This window comes from Abramis brama, assembly GCF_963993115.1.
Source record: "Abramis brama genome assembly, chromosome: 3".
In the NCBI taxonomy this organism is placed as follows: Eukaryota; Metazoa; Chordata; class Actinopteri; order Cypriniformes; family Leuciscidae; genus Abramis; species Abramis brama.
The window spans coordinates 43269295-43290188 of NC_139965.1; the positions used below are offsets into that span (position 1 = coordinate 43269295).

General features: G+C 37.4%; 1 protein-coding gene across 2 annotated transcripts in view; it reads right to left on the minus strand.

Moving 5' to 3' along the window:
• The window catches only part of slc8a4b (solute carrier family 8 member 4b), a 76564-nt gene that overhangs the window by 23847 nt on the left and 31823 nt on the right, over window positions 1–20894 (minus strand). For both annotated transcript variants that reach the window (XM_084110142.1, XM_084110141.1), the window contains 3 exons: window positions 17182–18273; window positions 15804–16067; window positions 15138–15622 (listed from right to left, as the gene is read on the minus strand). In XM_084110142.1, coding sequence (XP_083966268.1) covers window positions 15138–15622; window positions 15804–16067; window positions 17182–18228 — 1796 coding nt within the window. In that variant the 5' untranslated portion in view covers window positions 18229–18273. The remainder of the gene's footprint in view (window positions 1–15137; window positions 15623–15803; window positions 16068–17181; window positions 18274–20894) is intronic.

A 20894-nucleotide genomic window follows, 5' to 3' on the forward strand; every position in this document is an offset into this window, starting at 1 on the left:
ATGAGTGGGATGACATATATGCTGTTTGCTCCTTCAATGAACAAAGAAAGAAGACGGTGAAGAAACCCCACATCTTTGAGCGCTGGGATGAGTGGAGTGATATAACCGGCTGAGACACAGAGAAGATACAGAGAAGAGAAGATACAGCAGAGATTGATTGTCCCTTTCAGTGTCTATGGTGGTTATGGCCCTGCCTCAGAGAAACCTAATCTGTAAAACCTCTACAGTAAAAAAAACTGTTAATTGGTTAACTGTAAGTTACCTTACCATATACCGTGTAGAATTGTAAATGTTTTAACATTGCATTATGAATAATTAGACTGTAAAACACTGTCAAATTTGTTTTTTTGTTTTTTTTTGCAACTAAAAACTATTAATTACTGTATTATATTGTAGCAGAATTTCCTGTGAAAAACAGTAAATAGGACATTCTCATAAAACATTACGCCTGGTTATATTTTATATACATCATTTTGTCTCTTCCTACTTTTATAATCAGTAACATTAGGGTGTTTTGGGTTACGTTTTATGCTATTTAATTATTTTAGTGTTGTGTGTGTTACCCTGAAGGTGTTTTTTTTTTATCTGTTTGTTAATATGTTATTTATTTGAGTATTGACCATGTTTTATAGACAGGCCACTTACAATGAACTCTGATTCATTATGCGGCTGTTTTAAACTACCTATGAAAAATATAAATTGAAAATAAAAAAAACTACAGGCACCAATATGCTATCCTATAATACCTGAAACACTGTCACAGTTCATAAATAAGTACTGCTGGCATTCCATGTGACATAAAAAAAAAGAATTAAAACAATAGGAACAAACTCCTTCCTTTAATAATTTACATAATGTTATAATTATATCACTTTTACAATGTTTTGTGAGTTTCATGATGCACAAGTCTAGAGAACATGACCTTCCGTAAAAAAGATCTGAACACTCCTAAAAACTACAGAGATCTCAATGCCATCTGAATTATTACCTGAAATAGGTGTGATTTGCTAAAATAAACGTAGCTCAAACATAATTTTGAAAACCAATCCTATCTGAAAGTGCTATAGTGAGATTGAGAACTGACTTGAATCATCTTTCTCAATGTAACAACAGAAATTGTCCCTCATTCTCTCCTTCTCTCTTGTGGTTTTCTAAGATCTCCCTATCCAATCAAACTTGCGAAAGCTTTAACGGGTTTGATTACCACATAATCACAGCTGTTTCCTTCTCACACAGCTATACATAGTGACAGGCGGTGTGACTCTTTCGATATCTTAGTCTATGTGGAAATTGAACAATTTTGATATTCCAATCCCACAGCAAGAGAAACAAAGAGAAATAGATGAATTGGCCTTGATAGCAGCAAAGTATTGCCCCCTCCCTTCTTTTTCATTAAACTTTCCATCTTTTATGTGGAAAAATTAGTTTTCCACCCGCTCATTTGGCATCTATCACATCCCGGTTCTTTTGTCTCCTCTCATGTATGTTTTAACATCCTCACATCAGTCTTTCTCCTCTTCTCTCCTGCCATCATTACCTATTTAGCTTACTTTGAACATTAAAGCTCATTAATGCCACAGAGGACCATTGGCACTTTTCTCAAGTTGAAGGTCGCTGTGTGATTGGATGTTTATGGGATGACATGCCAGCTGCTGTCAGTCTGTCAACATCTCCTAGAAACATGTCAGCTCATGGAGCCAATGTTTGCCACTAGCAGCTGTTTTTCTGCATGTCTCTATGTGTCTTTCTCTTTCTGTTTTATCTTAAGTCTAAGACATGACAACCAATGGCATTTGTTGTTGTGTGATGTCAAACATGGTGTGACGTGTCTGGCCAATAATCAGTACTCAATTCAAAGTACTGGTACTTCTATAACAAACTTTCTACAGTATTGGTATTACCAAGTCCTGGCTCAATTCAATCCACACACACTGTCTGACTGAGAGGTGGCTGCATTCGCACACTTGTATGCCCCTTATGCTAATGTGGCTGCATGCCTGTCAAATTGTCCATCTTGGGAAGATATTAATGTAAACTCCATTGGTTTGGGCCAGTCCATGGTGTTTCGAATGGGAGTAGTGAGAACTTTATTAAAAATGTATCCTTATGTGTTTCACTTAAATAAAGAAAGTCATATGGGTTTGTAACATGAGGGAGAGTAAATGATGACAGAATTTTGATGAACTTTCACTGGAATATTTACTCGGAAATATATTATCTACCAACTTTTTTTAGTCTGTTGACTTAATCTCTGCATTACAATCTTCCTCTAAATCACCTCAAAACATTCTTTCAGCATCTCTTCCTTAAACAGTTTGACTGGTCGGCCTACTTATACTGATAAATAAGTCTTCAATTCAGCAGACAGTGTTTTCTTTTCTTTCACTTTTTGTTATCTCACTGTGTTCTCTCTCAGTTGCACCTCTTCCCATGTCTACTTCGGTCTGACATCTCCCATAAACATAGAACAGCACACACAAGCACACAATGTCACTTCAAGTTAATCGTCAGGAAACGCCTCAACGAGTTGTCTCTGCAGTGCTAATTAAGCCACTTCCAATTTAAGAGTGTAGGATTTAGATGACAAACAGTAAAGGGGGGAAAACTAACTAAGGGAAGGGCATCATCTAAATTCAAACAGAGCAAAGTCAAACAGCACATGTTCTGAGTTTTGTTGTATAATCACAAACCCACTATCAGAATGAAAAACAAAGCAAACTGAGTAATGAGACTAATAATAAATCATGCTCAAAATATGCAAACATTAATCCAGCAAACAGAGGTCCAGATTAGAGATAGTAAACGCTCAGGATGAGACTTTCAAGGGGGAGATAAGACCTTAAAAAGACAGAATGTAAAAGAGGTCATTACATACCCTGAACTAAATTAGATGAGAGCAGGGGTGTTGAAGGAACATTAATGCTCGGCATTCTGGGAACCCACTATAATGTCGCCTTATTGGCTGCATCTTAAGTGGGTGTGATATACGCACAGGGCTAAAAGCTTTGTTTTAAGCAAGGGATGAAATATTCCCTTGATAACTGAACATTTGCTGCATTGTTTTATCTCAAAGTACAAGAATGTCGATCGATTTTCAGTGTGTGAGTGAGCAGACAGGGAATGAGCAGGAAAAGAAAGGTGACAGAAATAAAAGGAAGAGAGAAAAGAAAGTTGCTATAGATCACTGACAGAGCTTTAGGTGGACCAGCACAGGTCTGATCCCGCTTATAATTACCGACAGACAGGGAAGCAGAGATTGAGTTGGCGTTTAATAACACTGGAGTGTAATATATTTTAATTAGGTTCAACCTGTCAGAGCTGATATGCTCGTAGGTAGCGCTCCGACAAATAGCACGCTTGCGTTGCCGTTGGTTTTCTCTCTTATTTGCCAATCGAAACGCAGATTGAACATGTTCAATTTGCTGGGTCATGGATGTACTGTAATCTGGTGATTGCCCGCATTGGTCGGCGCGATGTGAATTGGCCTTAACACGATCACGCAGCAACATTAACTAGTTATCTGTAATTTAATGACAAGATAATATAACACAAAGTATAGTGCTATATATAAATGTACATGTTTAAAAAAAATTAAAAGAAAAAAGTTAGCAATTTACTATGTTAACTGAATAACTGTAGAAACGTCATCACAGTCTGTGAAAAAGGGTGCTGATCTGGTGCTCAAGTAACATTTCTGATTATTATTAATGTTGAAAACAATTGTGCTACTTAATATTTTTACAAAACAGTGATACAAAAATTTTTTTTTGATTAATAAAACAAATAAAAGTCTTTACTGTCACTTTTGATCAATTTGTCCTTTCTGAATAAAATGATTAATATCTTTTAAACACCGATTGACTTTCATTGATGTCACCATTATGCCATCACCATCATTCACATAATTTGTTCCTTTGTTCAGTTTTCCCGCTCCTCATTTGTGTTCTCGGATCCAGCTGTGTTCTATTAATTATCCTCGTTTGTGTTTGCTATATAAGTTGATCCCTCACATTCATTTTCTGTTCGGTCTACATTCACATTTAGTGTGTGTTGCGCTGCCTGTTTGATGCTTGAACTTTATTTAACTGTGTTGGAACAAATCTTCTTTGTGTGCCTTCCTGCAACCACCCGTGACAATTGTATGGTCAGTTTTCGTGTTAAATTTAGATTAAACCTGGAATGACAAAGACAGAGAGTGAGAGGAAGAAAGGCCTCTCTCAACTGGCTGCATTTCTTTTCATATTCGAAGTACATTCACCATTATTGGCCTATATATCTAAATGTATTTTCCGTGTTTCCGTTTCAACATAAACCAAATTAGTTTTTTGCATTTACTTTAACAAATTGGCACAGGACTCACCGCTATGGCAACGTGCCGTGGTTTGTCTTGGTTCCATCACTTAAAAGTACACAATGAATCAAATCACTATGCACTTTAATTTAGATGCATTTCAAAACAGCCCTGTCAAAGTTTTAGTGTATTGTTTGCCATTTCTACTCATAAACTTAATGCAGCCAAGGACTTTACTGGCATACGTGCTGGTGTCATGCATAATAAGAGATGGGGAGAAGGCCTTGGCTCTCCACAGAGGCTCCAGGGGCCCGAGAGAGCAACGAGGCAGCTGTGAAGGCTCTTATCAAGGCTTGGACATCAGGCTTGCAGTCTTCCTCTGCCTGGACATCTGCCCGCTAATTAAAGAGCTCCATAATGTGTGTATGTGGATACAGGCTATAGGCCATAGGTGATGCAGCCAGGGCCTGGCTTGCTGGGGGGATTCCTGCGAAATGGCCCAGAACAAATGAGTAGATAACATTATCTGACACGCAGATGCTTAAAGCTAAATGTAGCAAGCATCGCACTGCGGCAATTTCTGATCAAGTTTCCCTTCATTAGCCCCGTTTACATGTAGAATTGTATTCCGATTATAACCAGTTTAAAAGTCCAATCAGAAAAATGCTCCAAGTCAACACCTCAATCGGAATAAAAATGCTCAAACCGATTGAAATTTCAGTCGGATTGAAGGGGGTGGAATAAATCTTTTCATGAACCGATCAAACGAAAGATTACACCATGTAAACGAGCTGATCCGATTACTTTGAATGTACGTCTTTCTGCGCATGCCTGGTTTTGCGCCAGAAAATTCTGTCAGCTAACATAATGCCTTCTGTTTGTTATCTGATGTGGATTCTGATCACCGTATAAGGTAGAAATATTTATACCCGATGCAAAAGACTATGCACACTAACCATTACCATAGTAAACATGGTAAATATGAACGCTTGAAGAAATCAGACAAATCATATAGGTTATCATAATCCTGTTTTTATTTTATCTGTCAGTAGCCTACGTCTCGTCTCTTTATACCGGACTATCCTCTGTTTCTCTGACTGAAAATATAACTGTATCCTACTGGGAGAGAGTGCTAAAGCTCCTCAGGTCGTATTTTTGGTGGCATATTTGTAGAAATTATCATTCTTTCTAAATGTGATGTAAATATGTCCTGTAACTAGGCTACCAAATAAACAGAAACAGACGTGACTGAATAATTAAGTGTGTCCTCTTTCTTTTGTGAATTAGACCTAACGGTAAACCACTTTATTTCTGTGTGACTAATGTGCAATTTTGACACAAATTAATTCATTATGATCAATGTATCGCTTTTTATTGTAAACCTGTGGTAAAACATCGATTCTTGGGTTTTAAATACTCAATTAAACAACAAAAACGCCAGCAAACGGTCGCTTTTATTGTGCTTGTTTTGCGATCACGCTGTTTCCAGTGATTTCTTTCTGATAGTTTTCTGATAAAACTTCCATTTGTTGGTGAAATGATGGGTTAGTGTGACGTTGTTCCAGAGAGGCGTGTTACAGGCATGTTTTAGTGAAGCGCTGTGGAGCTTCTGGACCGACAGTGGAAACGCAGCAGATTTTGGGCCCGGTGCTACTGGCCCGAGGCTATTAGCATGGCACGGCCCATTTAAAGCCCTGGCTCGCACTGGCCCAACAGTGGAAACGCGGCTAATGCCTACAACTAACGCAATGATTAAGTGATGCACCATCTTGGTGCAGACAAGCTGTGTGCGCATGTCACGAAATGATTCCGATTGAAAGCGTCAGCACATGTAAACACCAGATCGGTTTAGATAACATCCCATGTAAACAGTCAACCGGAATCTGTCAATCAGAACGATCTCAATCAGAATAGCAAAAAAGTGTGCATGTAAACGGGGCTATTGTTATGACATACACTAGCTGTACATAACTATGTATAGGCCTGTTATTAACACCTTGCTCGAAAATGCTCATAGTTGACAGAAAATCATCAAGATAAAGTTTAGTTAGTTGCTGTTTTAGTCTTGTTTGCTGTTTAATGTTTAAAGCACATTTGCATGGCAGAAATAGTGCTGGTCAAAGGATAAGGTTAACAGTGCTTTCTCAAAAATAATACTGCTGATATAGAGATGCATAGAAGTAGCATGAAAATTTGAGCACACTTTCATCAAAGGTCTGATTTTTACAAATTTAGTAGCTCACCTTGAAAAACAATTTGTTTTAACCCTGTAAGATCTATTTTCTTGAAAAGGAACAGTTTATTGAAACTTTCGACAAAATATTTTTTAAAAATCTAAAAAAAAGTTTGCATTTGTGTTTTTTGTTGAGTATCATATTTGATACATCAGACTTTTAGACATAGAGCTCATATTCAAGGAGGGAAAAAAACAACTGAATTTTATGAAAGTTTCCAGTGAAAATTTCACTTTCATGATGCATCCGATAAAGAATGTAGGAATTTGATTCAGCTTCCTGTCTGGCAATGTAGACCCAACCCGAAGGAAATGAGGTCATTCGGTTACCCTCTGAAAGATTCAGAAAGACTCAAAATTATTCAGTTGAACTCAAAATTATGTCCTACATTCTTTATCGGATGCATCATGAAAGTGAGATTTTCACTGGAAACTTTCATGGTGATATTTTGATGAAATTATTTCATCAAAGGGTGAGTTTTTAAGAAAACGAGTAACAACATCTGACTCAAATTTCCCGGAAAAAAAAGAAGAAAAAAGAAAGGCAATACACCTGCTATAATACAATGAAATATTTTATATTTATATTTATATTCAGTTTACAAAATAAATTATTTAGCAAGAGTACAATGTTACTGTGTATTACAAATGAATAAGATGATTTTTGCCTCTAGATTGGTGTCATTATAGGAGCTTCCAAATCTTTTGGTGTAGTCAAGTCAAGTTAAATTTATTTATATAGCGCTGTTCACAATATACATTGTTTCAAGGCAGCTTTACAGAAAATCATAATGTTATTGTTTATAATATCTTCTTTCCTTTTAGTCTCATAATGCAGATAGAATCAAGCAGTTGAGATTTGATAAAAATAGCCAGCTACTATTCACGCCGGTATGTTGACGGAAGTCGTGGGATTTCATGTGTTGCGTGATATCTCTGCGCCCAAGTAGCAGTGCTTCGCCTGTGGTTCCCCCAATATAGTCCCAAGTCAATATCTGCCTAGGAAATCGCCTAGTGTTAATCTGCATCGCTATTTGTACTCGTTGTGAATACGCAGGCCACAAGTAATTAGGTGGGGTTTTTTGATCACTTTTACTCAGGACATGCTAGCTGGCAACAAAGGATTCCATTCATTAAGCTAAGCTAAGCTCACGCCGACCCTGTCAAACTAAAACAATCCATGCACTGAGACAAAAATGCATTTGCCCTAATTTCCTAAATGTAGGAAAGAAGGTGAATAAGCCCTATTTCAAAAAACGGTGGAGTGTTCCTTTAACAGTAAAGCGCAATGTGGCTTTGTCTGCAGTACACAGGTTATCTTACATAGCACCTTGAAGTGAAGAGGAATTACTCTGCAAAATTCAAGTGGCTTATGACACATTTTTTCACAAATCAGTCCATTTTACTGTTTCTCTGGCTATATCAATCATACACACACTCATGCTCACATATTATTATGCTATGCAGTCCTCTTGCAGTGTTCCTAAATTACAATCTAGGAACACCATTTTCTTTCAGGTTAAGGCAATTATAGCTTTTGCATCTAAATCCCAACTATCTTCAAAGTACGACTAGAGGAAACTCAGCAGACCTCTGTATTTTTCAGTAATGTGGTTTTACATGTAGATAGCCAGTGGTAGAACGAGGTTAGGGCAGGGTAAACCCATGGTAAAATTAGTGACATGGCAGGCACACTGATGATAAGGCTCTGTTGCTGTGTAAAGAGTTGAATGCCCACACACACATACTAAAAGCAGAATTGCCATGTTGACAATTATACAGCTATGATTACATTATAGTATATTTTCATTACTTTGCAACAAATGTGCATCTAGCCTATGCATGCCAGCCTATGCATGCCAATGTTTTGTTTATAACAATTAGTGTTTATTATTACATTATTTTCTATGATGACTGTCCATTAAGCAGTTACATTTTGTATTAGATGAAACTCTCTCATTCACATACACACACACACACAGAGCTCCAGAGATACCTGACCTGACACTGAGAGACAGACATTGAGAGTGAGTTGAGACTGTTTTTCTCTTCTGTCTTTCTTTGTTATATTTATCAAGGGATATGATCAGAGTTTGCCCTAGCAAGCCCAAGGCTACAATTCATGTAAAAAACAGAGCATTCTGATACATCACAGGAGGAATATAGCAAATAGTAAAATAAACTACAAAGAGATCTGAGAGTAAATGTTGGAAACTGCAGATAGTTCAAAGGTACAGAGTTACTCTTCAAAAACTCAACTCAAACTTCAAAAAAAGTGCATGTTCACATGAAATCTGGTCAAAGGAAAAGGAAAAACCTGTCATCATTCACACTCTCCATCATCGTTCCAAATCTGTATGGCTGTCAAGCTCTAAAAATTACAAAAAGCACCATGAAAGTACAAAAGCAGTTCATATGACTATATGACCAAATGGCTATTTTTATAGGGGTCCTATTATGCCCTTTTATGAAGTCTTGATTTTGTTTTTGGGGTGTACTAGAATATGTTTTCATGCTTGATTGTTCAAAATACGCATTATTTTTCACATATTTTTTGTGAAAGCCCCTTCTTCCGTACTACGCGTTGTGATTGGCAGCGCTTTAGCGCGTGTTCGGGAAATGTCCTGCCCCTCACTGCGAGTTTTCCATAAAATGCACAGGGCACAGGTAAACGTTGGGGTTATAATGTTCAGGAAAAGTGTTTAAAATCAATTTAAACCACTCTCGTCTGCCTTAGGAAGGTCAAACAAATGGGTTTTGGAAAAGTTGTTGTCTACGCAAGTGTTGCCGTCAGTATTATTATTTTTTTTACACAAAGCTACCATATGACTTCAAACTACTTGGAATAAAGTGCACAAAAAACATGGACTTTAACAGCTGGACCCTGGTCACCACTGCAACAGGGCATGACAGCACTGTATGTTAATATGACAGAATTTTCATTTTGAGTGAACTATCCCTTTAACATTACATTTTATCCCTTTAACATTACATTTTATTGTTTTGTCTCTTAATAAAGAATATCAATTTTGCTTTCTGTGTATTGAGTTTCTTAAGTTTAATGTATTTTCAGAAAGTGTAAATGCTGAACAGGTTTTTAAACAGTCTGAATCTGCCTATAAAGAAACTGCTCATGAATCTGAAAAGTGATCTACTTTTACTTTGCCCACAAACTCTAATCTGAGTGATTTCATGCTGTGGTCCACTTGGAACACATATCTAGTGCTCACAGTATTCTGGGTCACCCTAGGGAAAGGCCTAATGCAGAATCCCATGTCACAAGAGAGAGGCAAAAGAACATTTGATATGACAAGGAACACAGAGGGGTTGAATTAGAAAAAGTCAGCGAAGAAAACAAAAGATTTGAAATTGAGAATTGAAAGGACAGAACAAAATGTTGTGCCTGAAATATAGAAGCTGTGCAAACACAGCAAATGGAAATCTTATTAGAAAGACAGATTGAGCGTAAAATGATAGGAATACAAAGAGACCGTTCATATGTGAGCGCTTCTCAGCACCTCATAAATCCTTCATGAAATATGAGCAATAAATCAGTGTGAAAGCGATGGAATGACATCCAGGCACAGCCCTCGATATATCGTAGCATGAAGGTAACAGGCAAAGACACATTCATACACATACAAACTAATCCACCAGACCTCCTTGCCTGTCTTCATCTCATCCGTGTCTCCTCTTTATTTCATTTATAGTGTGTTGCCACCTCTTCACCCGTCCACCGGTCTCTATGTTTATGTCAAGCTCAGGGCGCTGCACTGAATTCCACTGGAGCCAGACAAATATTAACCTACCCACCTCTCTCACACACAGTCCTGCACACACACGTTCTGTTTATTCTAAGCGTGTGCTTGTCTGTCACTTTAAATGTTTGAGCTCAGTACAGCCGGATGGATTCTAATTGGCTGTCAATGTTTTTATTGTTAATCAGCAGGATAAAAATCGTTCTGAAAGTGATTCCAATGATATCATTTCTCTGTGCTGTTATCGTTATAGCTGTGGTGTGAACTCTGCTATTCTTGAATTTTGAGAAAGATTTTTAGAGCTATATCTTTATTGTTATCTTTATAGTTATCATCCTTGGTGTGAACGGGCCTTTACATTTCCAAAAAACCCTCATGTTCTGTTTTCTAGCCATTTTAATATCTTTTAAAACATTCTTAAATGTTTAGTTCACCCAAAAAATGAAATCCATAAATACTGAAATTATGAACCTTTCAATGGAGGGACAGAAATCTCTTGGGTTTCATTAAAATATCTTCATCGCAACTTGTGGGTTTAGGGTGAGTAAATTATGGCAAAAAAAAAAAAAAAAAAATCACTTTAGGTTGAAATATCCCTTTGTCATTGAAGTTTTAGGTTCATGCACATGATTTTTATCAGTCTAATGAGACTTGATTATAAACTTTATAACACACACAGTTTTCCTGTAAGAATGTTACATTATTTATATTTACATTATTCATAGGGCTCAGAGACCCCAGACCATTAAATAATGCAATGAATGTTCATATCATCTGATTCTCTGAGCGATGAACATACTGTAGCAGTACGCTATCAGTTGGCTATTTTAATTTAATTTTATTTCATTTTTCTAGTATATGTTTTGCTTGAGTCAAATTTTGCTCAACAAGATGACAACAAGTGGCATTTCTCAAACCACATGTCTACTTTATAGTTAAATAGAGAGATACAGCTTCAGTAGTCTATTGGGTTTTGATAGGTCAGATTAACTTTTGAAGGGAAAATAAGAGGTTATTTGTGAAAATTACTATCATTATTTTTACACAAATTATTCTCAACAGAACAAGAAGGTTAAGCTGGTGTATGACCTGTTTTTCCAGTGACTTGAATTGAAAAGGATAAGAGGGAGGGAAGACTGTGAGACAGGTGCCAGGGAAGTAGAGATACAAGAGGAGAGTGTATCAAAACTGAAATACAGAATATTGCTGATTGTCTCCAGCCCTCCTTTGACCATTACAGACCCCATGATGTGTGAGTGTGTGTGTATTTCATTTTGTGTTTTCTGTTTCATTTTGCTGTAGGTCTGCCTCCCGTGTGCCCCTGTTGTGAAGGCTTATTGGATAATAAATCAACAGAGACCGACTGTAACAAAAATGATACAAGCCATTCGCTTTGTCCTCTGTCTGATCTCTTTGAATTCAGACCAGGGCTCACCACCATAACCCCCATAAGGCTTTTCAAAGGTTGATTCATAAATAATTACATTTGTTCCCCCAAACCTAAATGTGTGTGACTTTCTGTTTTCAAATATTTTTGGAGTGATTTTTTTTGGAAGTTTGGAAGCCAATTATCAATCAATCAATCAATCTATCTATCTATCTATCTATCTATCTATCTATCTATCTATCTATCTATCTATCTATCTATCTATCTATCTATCTATCTATCTATCTATCTATCTATCTATCTATCCATCCATCCATCCATCCATCCATCCATCCATCCATCCATCCATCCCAAAAAAAAAACCCTTTTGTTTCTGGGACTGAGGAATTATCACAGTTGTATTTAGGTCAGGATCCAGAGACCAAGAATAAACTAGCTAACAGTATATTCATAACTGATAAAAAAACAACAAAAAAAACATCACTAAACATTTCTGATCTTAGTGTAATAGATGATGACAGATTTACTATAGACCAGGAAATGAAGGCATTAGACATAATAAAGCTTTTATGAAGCTTTTTTAATAATAGATCAACAAAAAACTAACAGCTACAGCCTTTTATTAATATTTAAAAATTAATATGGTTAAATTTAATGTAATATCAGCATTATATTATGATAAGCCGATGACTACTGCTGTTACCTGTGGCTTGAATGACACAAATGTTATGCACAGTTGAAACTGCATCACATATTATAGCAAGCATTCTCAAAAAACAAAAAACTAACATAATCCACAGCTTGAAGTAATTTACCAGCATTACCTTAAGGTTAAATTGACCCACAGAAACAGCTCATCTCACGAGGATACCATATAACCCCTTTGTTAGCTGTAGACTGTCACAACCTTTACCTGAACACTTCAAGTTCCCTTTCACCTGCTATTTTGTGTATTACAGCCTGAGGCACGTCAAACTGCCAAACCCAACCTGCTTACAGTTTTTCTCAGTCGCTTTGGTGCATTTCTCACATCACTATTTACATTTGCACAACAGTTAATGCAGTTCTCAAAACAATTAGTACAAACTGCAAAACCTAGTTGATAACCTGCAAAAGCGTGTCACTTGCTCAAAATGGATAGCTCACTCCTCAAAAGCAAGTATTCATGTCAATGAAAGTGTCAGTGTCATCAATATGAAAAGTCCTGACACCATTGTTTATGAACAAGATAGTCAAATGGCTTTGTCATGTTTTCATTATGACAGTTTACTCTGTAAATGTTTTCCAATGCAAAAAAGTCAGATCTTGGTGACACTACCTGAAAATGCTCAAGACAGCACTATATACTATTTGCACAGCCATTTGAAAAATACAGTAAAGTTACACATTACTGTATTTAGTGAGGTAACTGAGTACAAGACACTGAATATGTATGTTTCACATTTTTACTGCATATGCTGTTTGCAATTCTAATTTGTTCACAGCATTGTGCAAAAGAAAAAATACACCCTTATTTACAACAAACATAAACTCCCTTTGGGTAGAGCCGTGCACAACTGTAAACAATATTGCAGTACATTGGAACTGAACATACAGCATACATAGTACTGTAATCATTCATGCACATCCAGACGTTCCTCATCAGTGAAAGCTGAGATTCACCTGAGAGAAATTGTTCAATTTAGGAGACGTTTTCAGAAGAAAAAAAAAAAGATTTTAAAAAATGTGTAAAATTTGGTTGACAGATTTTGACAACTAGTTCAACATTTTTGTATGTGATGACTCAAGCAATGAAATGAGGACTATTAGTTTTATATGGAATGACTATTCAGCATTCACAAGTATAGTTAATTTTGACTGACATGACATAAGCAAAGGATAATGTTATAAAACAGCAGAGAGTTGTATGAAAGCAATTGATGCATGTCCAAAAGCATTTGCAATTTGTTGGAAGGAATGAGAAACTGCTACTATGATGTGCACAAATGACTAAATGTTGTGGAGGTTGAACTAACTGTTGTGCAAATGTAAATAGTGATGTGAGAAATGCACCAAAGCGACTGAGAAAAACTGTAATATATATTATAATAAATAAGCATATATATATATTAAGTCTCGACTGGACTCGAGACCAGCATAGTCTCATCGAGACTAGCATGGAATTTTCTCATTCAAAACACTGCCTGCTGCTTCTCCTGATTGCTTTTAGAGGGAAAAGCTGCCCATAACTGCTGGTCTAGGATCAGTTTTCTCCATAATTATAGCATATTGGCGAAACAGATTTGGCAAACTCTGCAGTGAATATATGTTTGCACTCTGAAAAGCATCAAAGGTTTCTATTTACAACATGTTTTTGCAGCATTGAGCAATGAAGCCAATCACAGACATATCTGTTGATTTTTTGAACGCAACAGCCAATCAGAGGTGTTTAAGTTAGAACTCACTCACCACTCAAAACACCTGAGCTTTTGTCCAGTGCTGACTCTGAGTTCTGCACTCGCAATCGCAATTATAACAAAGTGTAGGCGTTTTGTAAAGAAGAGATTCATTATGCAGTCAGCTTCACTGATTATAACGGAACTTTGTGATATTGCGATGAAGATGAAGATGACAGCTTTTTAGTGATTATAAAGAGACCAACCCCAACCCCCTTAAAAAAAGCTGTCTGACATGCCTGAAAAATCCAAACTCACACAATATAACTTTACTGTCCCTAAAAGCATTCTCACAGTGAAGGTTCACTCCATCGGTGCAATCTAGGTCTGTTAGTGCAACTTCACTTAAAATGGAATGGTGCAAATTTCAGTTGAACTAAAGCATTTAGATGGCATTTAAAAAAAGTATTTTTACAGTCGGGTTTAAATCTACTTTTAAATTGCATGTAAATATACTCCAATTAACAGAACAACATTTAAAGCAGCACAGAGACAGTGTTTATAGCATTTGGAAAATCTATGAATAGCTTACTTACAATTGTCTTGGCGTACTAAACTGGGGGATAACTTTAATAGGCCTATTGTTAAAATTACACACATCCGTTTTAAATGTATTGGCCTGCAAATAATGGAACTTAGGTTAGCTCTATTTAGAATTGAATGGAGCTTTTATGCACATTTTCACACATTCTGGGCAAATTCTTGGATATTCACACAATCATTTGATTAGGATCATAGTATCAACGAAGTATCGTCTTCAAAACAAAATGAAAACAGAGAAGACGAGAACGTTTTAAGTTTCTGATAGAGAAGAAATTTAAAATATGCTGCCGCATGCTGCACAGAAACTCCCTAGATAAGTGGTTTTTAACAAGTAGGTTGTTTTAACTACTGTGTGCCTAAAATAATTTTCACTGTGAAGGGTCACTAATTCGGAACAATCTCCTCACAGAAAGAGCTAAATTAAGGCACAAACACTCAGACACACACAGTCTCACACACACAAACACATTAGCTGACAGAAACCTCTTACATTGTCTCGTCGTTCTGAAACTCCAGTTTTCCAGACACTTCCTCATAGTCGTCCCCTCCGCAAGCTGTCCCGTCCACTGTATGGTACGGTACTGCCACTAGACCACGTGCTCCTGATGTCCTCTGGACCTTTACCTGCATGATGCCGATGCTTTCGCTAACTCGTATCGATTCGCTCTCAAATGTAAAAATTCCTGCGTGGTCGTCATCGTAGATGGTCACGGTCGCCGTGTGGGCCTCACCAAGGGCTGCGCTAGGGGCAGGTGCTCCAGTCTCCAAAGCAATAGGATGTCCATCAGCCCACCCAACTATACGGGGATTGCTCAGGCGGACATAGAAGTATTCATCTTCCTCAAAGATGTCATCATCAATAATGCCGACGGTGATCTCTTTAAGGTTCTCGCTAGGTTTGAAGATGAGTGTGCCCTCGGCAAATTCATAATCAGAACCGGCATTGGCTGTGCCATCTTCTGTGCGATAATCCACCTGGAGTTTCGCATGAATAAACATTTGAAAGGATCAACGATCTTCCTTGTTCTCATTAAATAAATAAACGAAAAAAACTTTTCCATAATCATTTAATAGTCCAGATCAGAGAATAAGTTTAGAAGTATCCTATTCCCTAGTAAAAATTAATAAACTAAAGAGTATTTTACTTTAAACTCACCTTAACAGTACAACCGGCATCTCCTCCATGCCTTTGCACAGAAAGTTTTAAGGACCCACAGTTTTCAAAGCACTGGTAGAGGGCAGGTTCAAAGTCTATTCTTGTAACATGAGGGTCATCCTCCTGCTCTTGAGGTTCCCCACTGCTGACCACTTTACGGGCCTGATCTGCTGCATGTTTCTTCAAAATGTTCCCAGCACCAATCATCATCCTTGTCGCCTGAATGCGATAGAAAGCTCTGCTCTTCTGCTGCTGTACCAGAACCTGCAATGGGAAGTTTGAGAAAGTTATTTTTAACCTGCAGTTTAGTTGCAGGCTGGTTTCTCAAGCTGTAAAACAGCCATTTTAAATTTGCAGCATGCAAATTCTGCACCACAATCAGCACTAAATGGAATTTTCAAAAATAATCACTGTTTTCGAACAGGTTTACCAAAACAATTCCCTAGTCTTGCACTGTTTGGACAAACAGGTGGTGTCACCACTAAACTCACACCATTGATAAGCGATTGGGAGTCACTGAGTAGCCTACAGAACCAATAAGTAACAGTTTTCATTTGACTATCCGACTAATGTGCATACATGCTACAACCATATTATCCAGATCGGTTACGACTTCGCAAAAAACAAAAAAGGTGTCCAATTGACAGCTAATAATCAAAGTGCATGTACAAATAAAAATAAACAGAACGATGTTTAAAATAGCACGAGACAGTGTTTATATTTTTTGGGTAATCTATGAATGGTTTACTTACAATTGTCTGTGAAAACTAGGAGGGTACTTTAATATTATACAAATATAAAATACACACAGCAGTTTAAAATGAACAGGCCTGCAAATAACAAAACTTCATACAACTTTAGATAAGATCTATTTAGAGTTGAACAGAGATTAATGCAAATTTTCACAAATCATGGGCAAATTCTGTAATATTCACACGATAATTTGTTTAGGATCATAATTTCATGTTGTTTTGTAATATATCAAAGCACGCCTGTAGATTGTCTTCAAAAGAAAATTAGAACAAAGAAGAAAATCAAGTTTTAATAATTGTTTTCTTTTAGAGAAGAAAATTAAAATATGCTGCATCAGAAACTCCCAAGACCAGTGATTCCTACTAGTTGGTTGCAACTGAAAAATAGGCCGCAGGTCTGTTTTAAACTACTATTTTTTATTATTTTTTTTTGTGCAGTGAATTTTAGTATTCTTAATATTTAAGAAAAAAAAAAAAAAAGAAGAAAAAAAAAAAAAATATATATATATATATATTAATAAATAAATAATAACTATGCAATTATAACTTTATTAAATACATTTGATGTAAATATTATAAACTATTAAGTAATTAAATTGGTTAATATCTTTCTTCTTCTTTTTTACCTGATAGTTGGCCATCTCTATGAGCTGCTCCATGTCCTTGTCAGGATGTCTTTGCTTCAGTTCCTTTAGAGTTCTGGCCATATCTCTCCTGGCCTCGTCCTCTTGATCACGTCCTCCAAGCCCACTTTCCCCTACCAGGACTCCATCCAGATGTGTTGTGATTCCATCAATTTCAAGCATGTCCATCTTTGTAAACCCTGCCTCCTTGTCAACCTCCTCCCCGCCCTCCGACACAATAATTCCACGGCCCTTGTCGGTTCGGTAGCGTTTGCGAGCATACTTGTAAAAGAGCAATCTCCGATCAGCGATCCAGGCCTGGACCACGCAGAGAGGAAAGAAGAGGAACGTCAACACTGCTTCCCACACTTCCACCTCACCAGGCGAGAACACAGAGATGATAAGATAGAGCCAGACGTAGGCAAACATGCTCCATGCTGCAGTCACGAAAAACACACGAAGATGTTTGACCTTCCGCCTTTCACCATCAGGTACCACGTAGATGCAGATGCCAATGATCACAAACAAGTTGAAGGCAGCGCTGCCCACAATGGTGCTGGGACCAAGAGAACCGGCCTCAAAATTATGCCCACAGACCTCAATGACCGAAAGCAAAATCTCAGGGGCTGATGAACCCAGAGCCATGAGGGTCAGATTGGAGACGGTCTCGTTCCATATGCGAACTGTCGTGGTGACCGTTTCACCATTGGGTCTCTTTGTAGTGATCTCTTTTTCTTGAGAAGTTATAACTTCGATGGCACTCATGAAGCGGTCAGCAATTATCGACATCCCTAAGAACATGTAGACTAGTGCCACTAGGTACACAATGGCACGAGCCACTTTGTCACCAACTGAGGGATTTAGAGGATTCCACACTGGCAAAAGGACCCCGTCTGCACACACGTCAGTATGGGAACAGTTGGAGGTAGATTGGGCTATATCTTGGGAGTCAGCTTGAGAAGGGATGGAGAAAGACAGGAGAAGGACAGGGAGGATCAAGGGAATGAAGGAGATTGGGAAAATGCGGGATGAACTGAAGGACAAAGGCATGGTGAGGTGGGGCCGATCTGTTTCTGCAACAATTCTTCACACCACCTAAGGAGAAACAGAGAGACACTGGGTGAGTGAGTTTTAAACTCTGAGTTTTATTTTGTTCATACAGTATAAAGAGATTGGAAAAGAAAATAAGAAGCTGATCGAGATGGAAATTTAAATATGCTGCACTATACTACACAGAAACCTCCTTAGAACTACAGTAGTAAGTCGTAACTCAAAAATTGGTTCATTCAATCTATAATTTTTTGTTCAGTGAACAATATTCAAGAGAAAGTCAGAATATTGAAAATGATGAATTATTTGTAACATAACATAACATAAATGATTTTTTGTTTCTTTTGAGTGAAAAATGATTAAAGTACTGTGTTGTATTGCCAGATAAAACCTAGATATGTGCTTTTGAATATATAGGTTGAGGTTGTGGCCATTTCTACAAGGCCTTTGGTGTGAAAATCATTTCTCTTGTTACTTTCTCTGTACGGTTGTACCAGCTCACTAGTTCTGTCTCAGCACATTAATTCTGCTTCATCTCGACATGCCTACACTTTCGTACAATACATCCCTCTCTTTACTTCCTTCATACACAGCTTGATCAGCTTCCTCTTTCCATCCCTCCCGATTGCAGAATTGGCATAATTATTTGCTCCAGCTTCTCAATCTTTTTCATCATCCCATGATGTCTTTCATCCTTTATATAACTTTCTTGACCCCCTCTCCTAAATCCACCACTTTCTGGGGATAAACATCATAAGTATGAGAATAACAACACACCCAAAATCCGCTGTACTCTTCACAACTCTCAATATTAAGATTGGTGGTAAAAAAAAATTTTATTGACCAGTTCTTAAACTTTTACCGTAGGTAAGGAGACATAATTTCAGAAGATGCCATTCAATCCCCATGTGGATCATAAACAAATAATGAACATGTGTGTCCAGAATTTTTTTGCCACTAGCCAAATCAATACAACTATTCTGAGACCTTACACAAATAAACCGCACATACACACAGATAAATGTGCTGTGATGTCATCAGTAAATTATGACTGCGTTAATAACCTAATGGACGGCTTATAAGTGTGTGTGCAGAGGGAGATGTCTGAACATGTTTATAGGCTTGTAGAAGTCAGTAAGTCCCTCTCAGATCTGTAATGTATGTGCGTGTGTGTGTGTGTGAGTGCGTGCGTGTGCGTGTGCGTACACGTGCATGTGTGTGTGTGTGTGTGTGTGTGTGTGTGTGAGAGAGACACAGCTTGAGTGGAGAGCGCTGCTGTTCTTGAGCTTTCTAATGCTGAGAGCACAGTGCTGACTCAGGACACACACACACACACACACACACACACACACACACTGACACATAAGATAAATTAAAGAGGTCTTACAGGCTGTGTACGTGTACTTGAATGGAAAAGAAATAGAGCCTTAAAGAAGATTAATTGGTTGGGTCACCAGTGAGGGGGTGTTTCTTCAACCACAGGCGCTTTTGGCCCTGTGGAATTTCAGAAAATATTCTTAAAATACACTTTTCTCACTCACTAGATCTTCACTAATACTGTCCAACAAACTACATACATCACAATAATATTTTGTTTACTCTGAACCAACATGAATGTGTCCACCACAATATAATTTCTACCACATTACATATTAGTATTTATACAAATGATGTATTATTTTCAATATCATTCTTTTACATTTTACAATACATTATAAAAAACAAAAAGCAGTTCGCATGTAATACGCTTACAAGTGACCTGAGGCTCACAGTAATTTTTACGTTAAACTTAGCTAACTTAATGTTTTTTGTGCCTTAGAGATTAAAGTCCAAATTATCCTTTGGCTGTCTGTGTAATTTTCATCATCAGGAGGGTCCGCAGATGTCCGCAAACATGCATTTTTGTGACCACGTGGACGGTGCATGTACAACAGTGCATGTGTGAGTGACTCGAGCACTTGAAAACCACTAGATAGTGTGTAAGTGCTGAACGCGTCTTTCTTCGCTCACGACCAAAAGCGTAGGACTATACCTTGAAAGGTTCCTGCTCTCGACTGTGCGCGTGAGACGGAAGGCAGAAAATAAAGTATACCCGGGACTTAATTGTTACTTATGTGCATCTAACCTTCTATTTAGTGCTTCAGGAAATCCAGCTACTGTCATATTAGATTCTGTATTGACAGGGTCAAAAACACACTGTTGGAGTGTTATCTGGTTCAGCAGATGCCTCCTAGAGTTTGATTTATATTCTCTATTTTCAGTCTCTTATCAGTTAATAATGACTTTCATTCATCAGTACACACAGATGCTCTGTCAACCAAAAATGTCAGTTTGACCTGAGCTTATATTGAATAGCCTACATTATCAGGTAACCAGTGAATTCTAAGGAGAAATGTGAGTGTTAGGAGATTATGTAAAATATGTGAGGAACCTTGCTGCCGAATCCTGGATATATTGTAGTGTATTAATGATTTTGACCAGAAAAGAGGACATCACATTAATAGAGTATTGCGTATTCAAAAGCAGGTGTGTCTGTAGGAGGGGAGAAAAGCATAATTAATGTGTGCTAACAAGTTAATGTAGACAATGCTACATAAATTACCACTGAGAATGGGTTAAGATTTGTGTAAATGAAAAAGATACACAACTAACAATTCAATATTTGG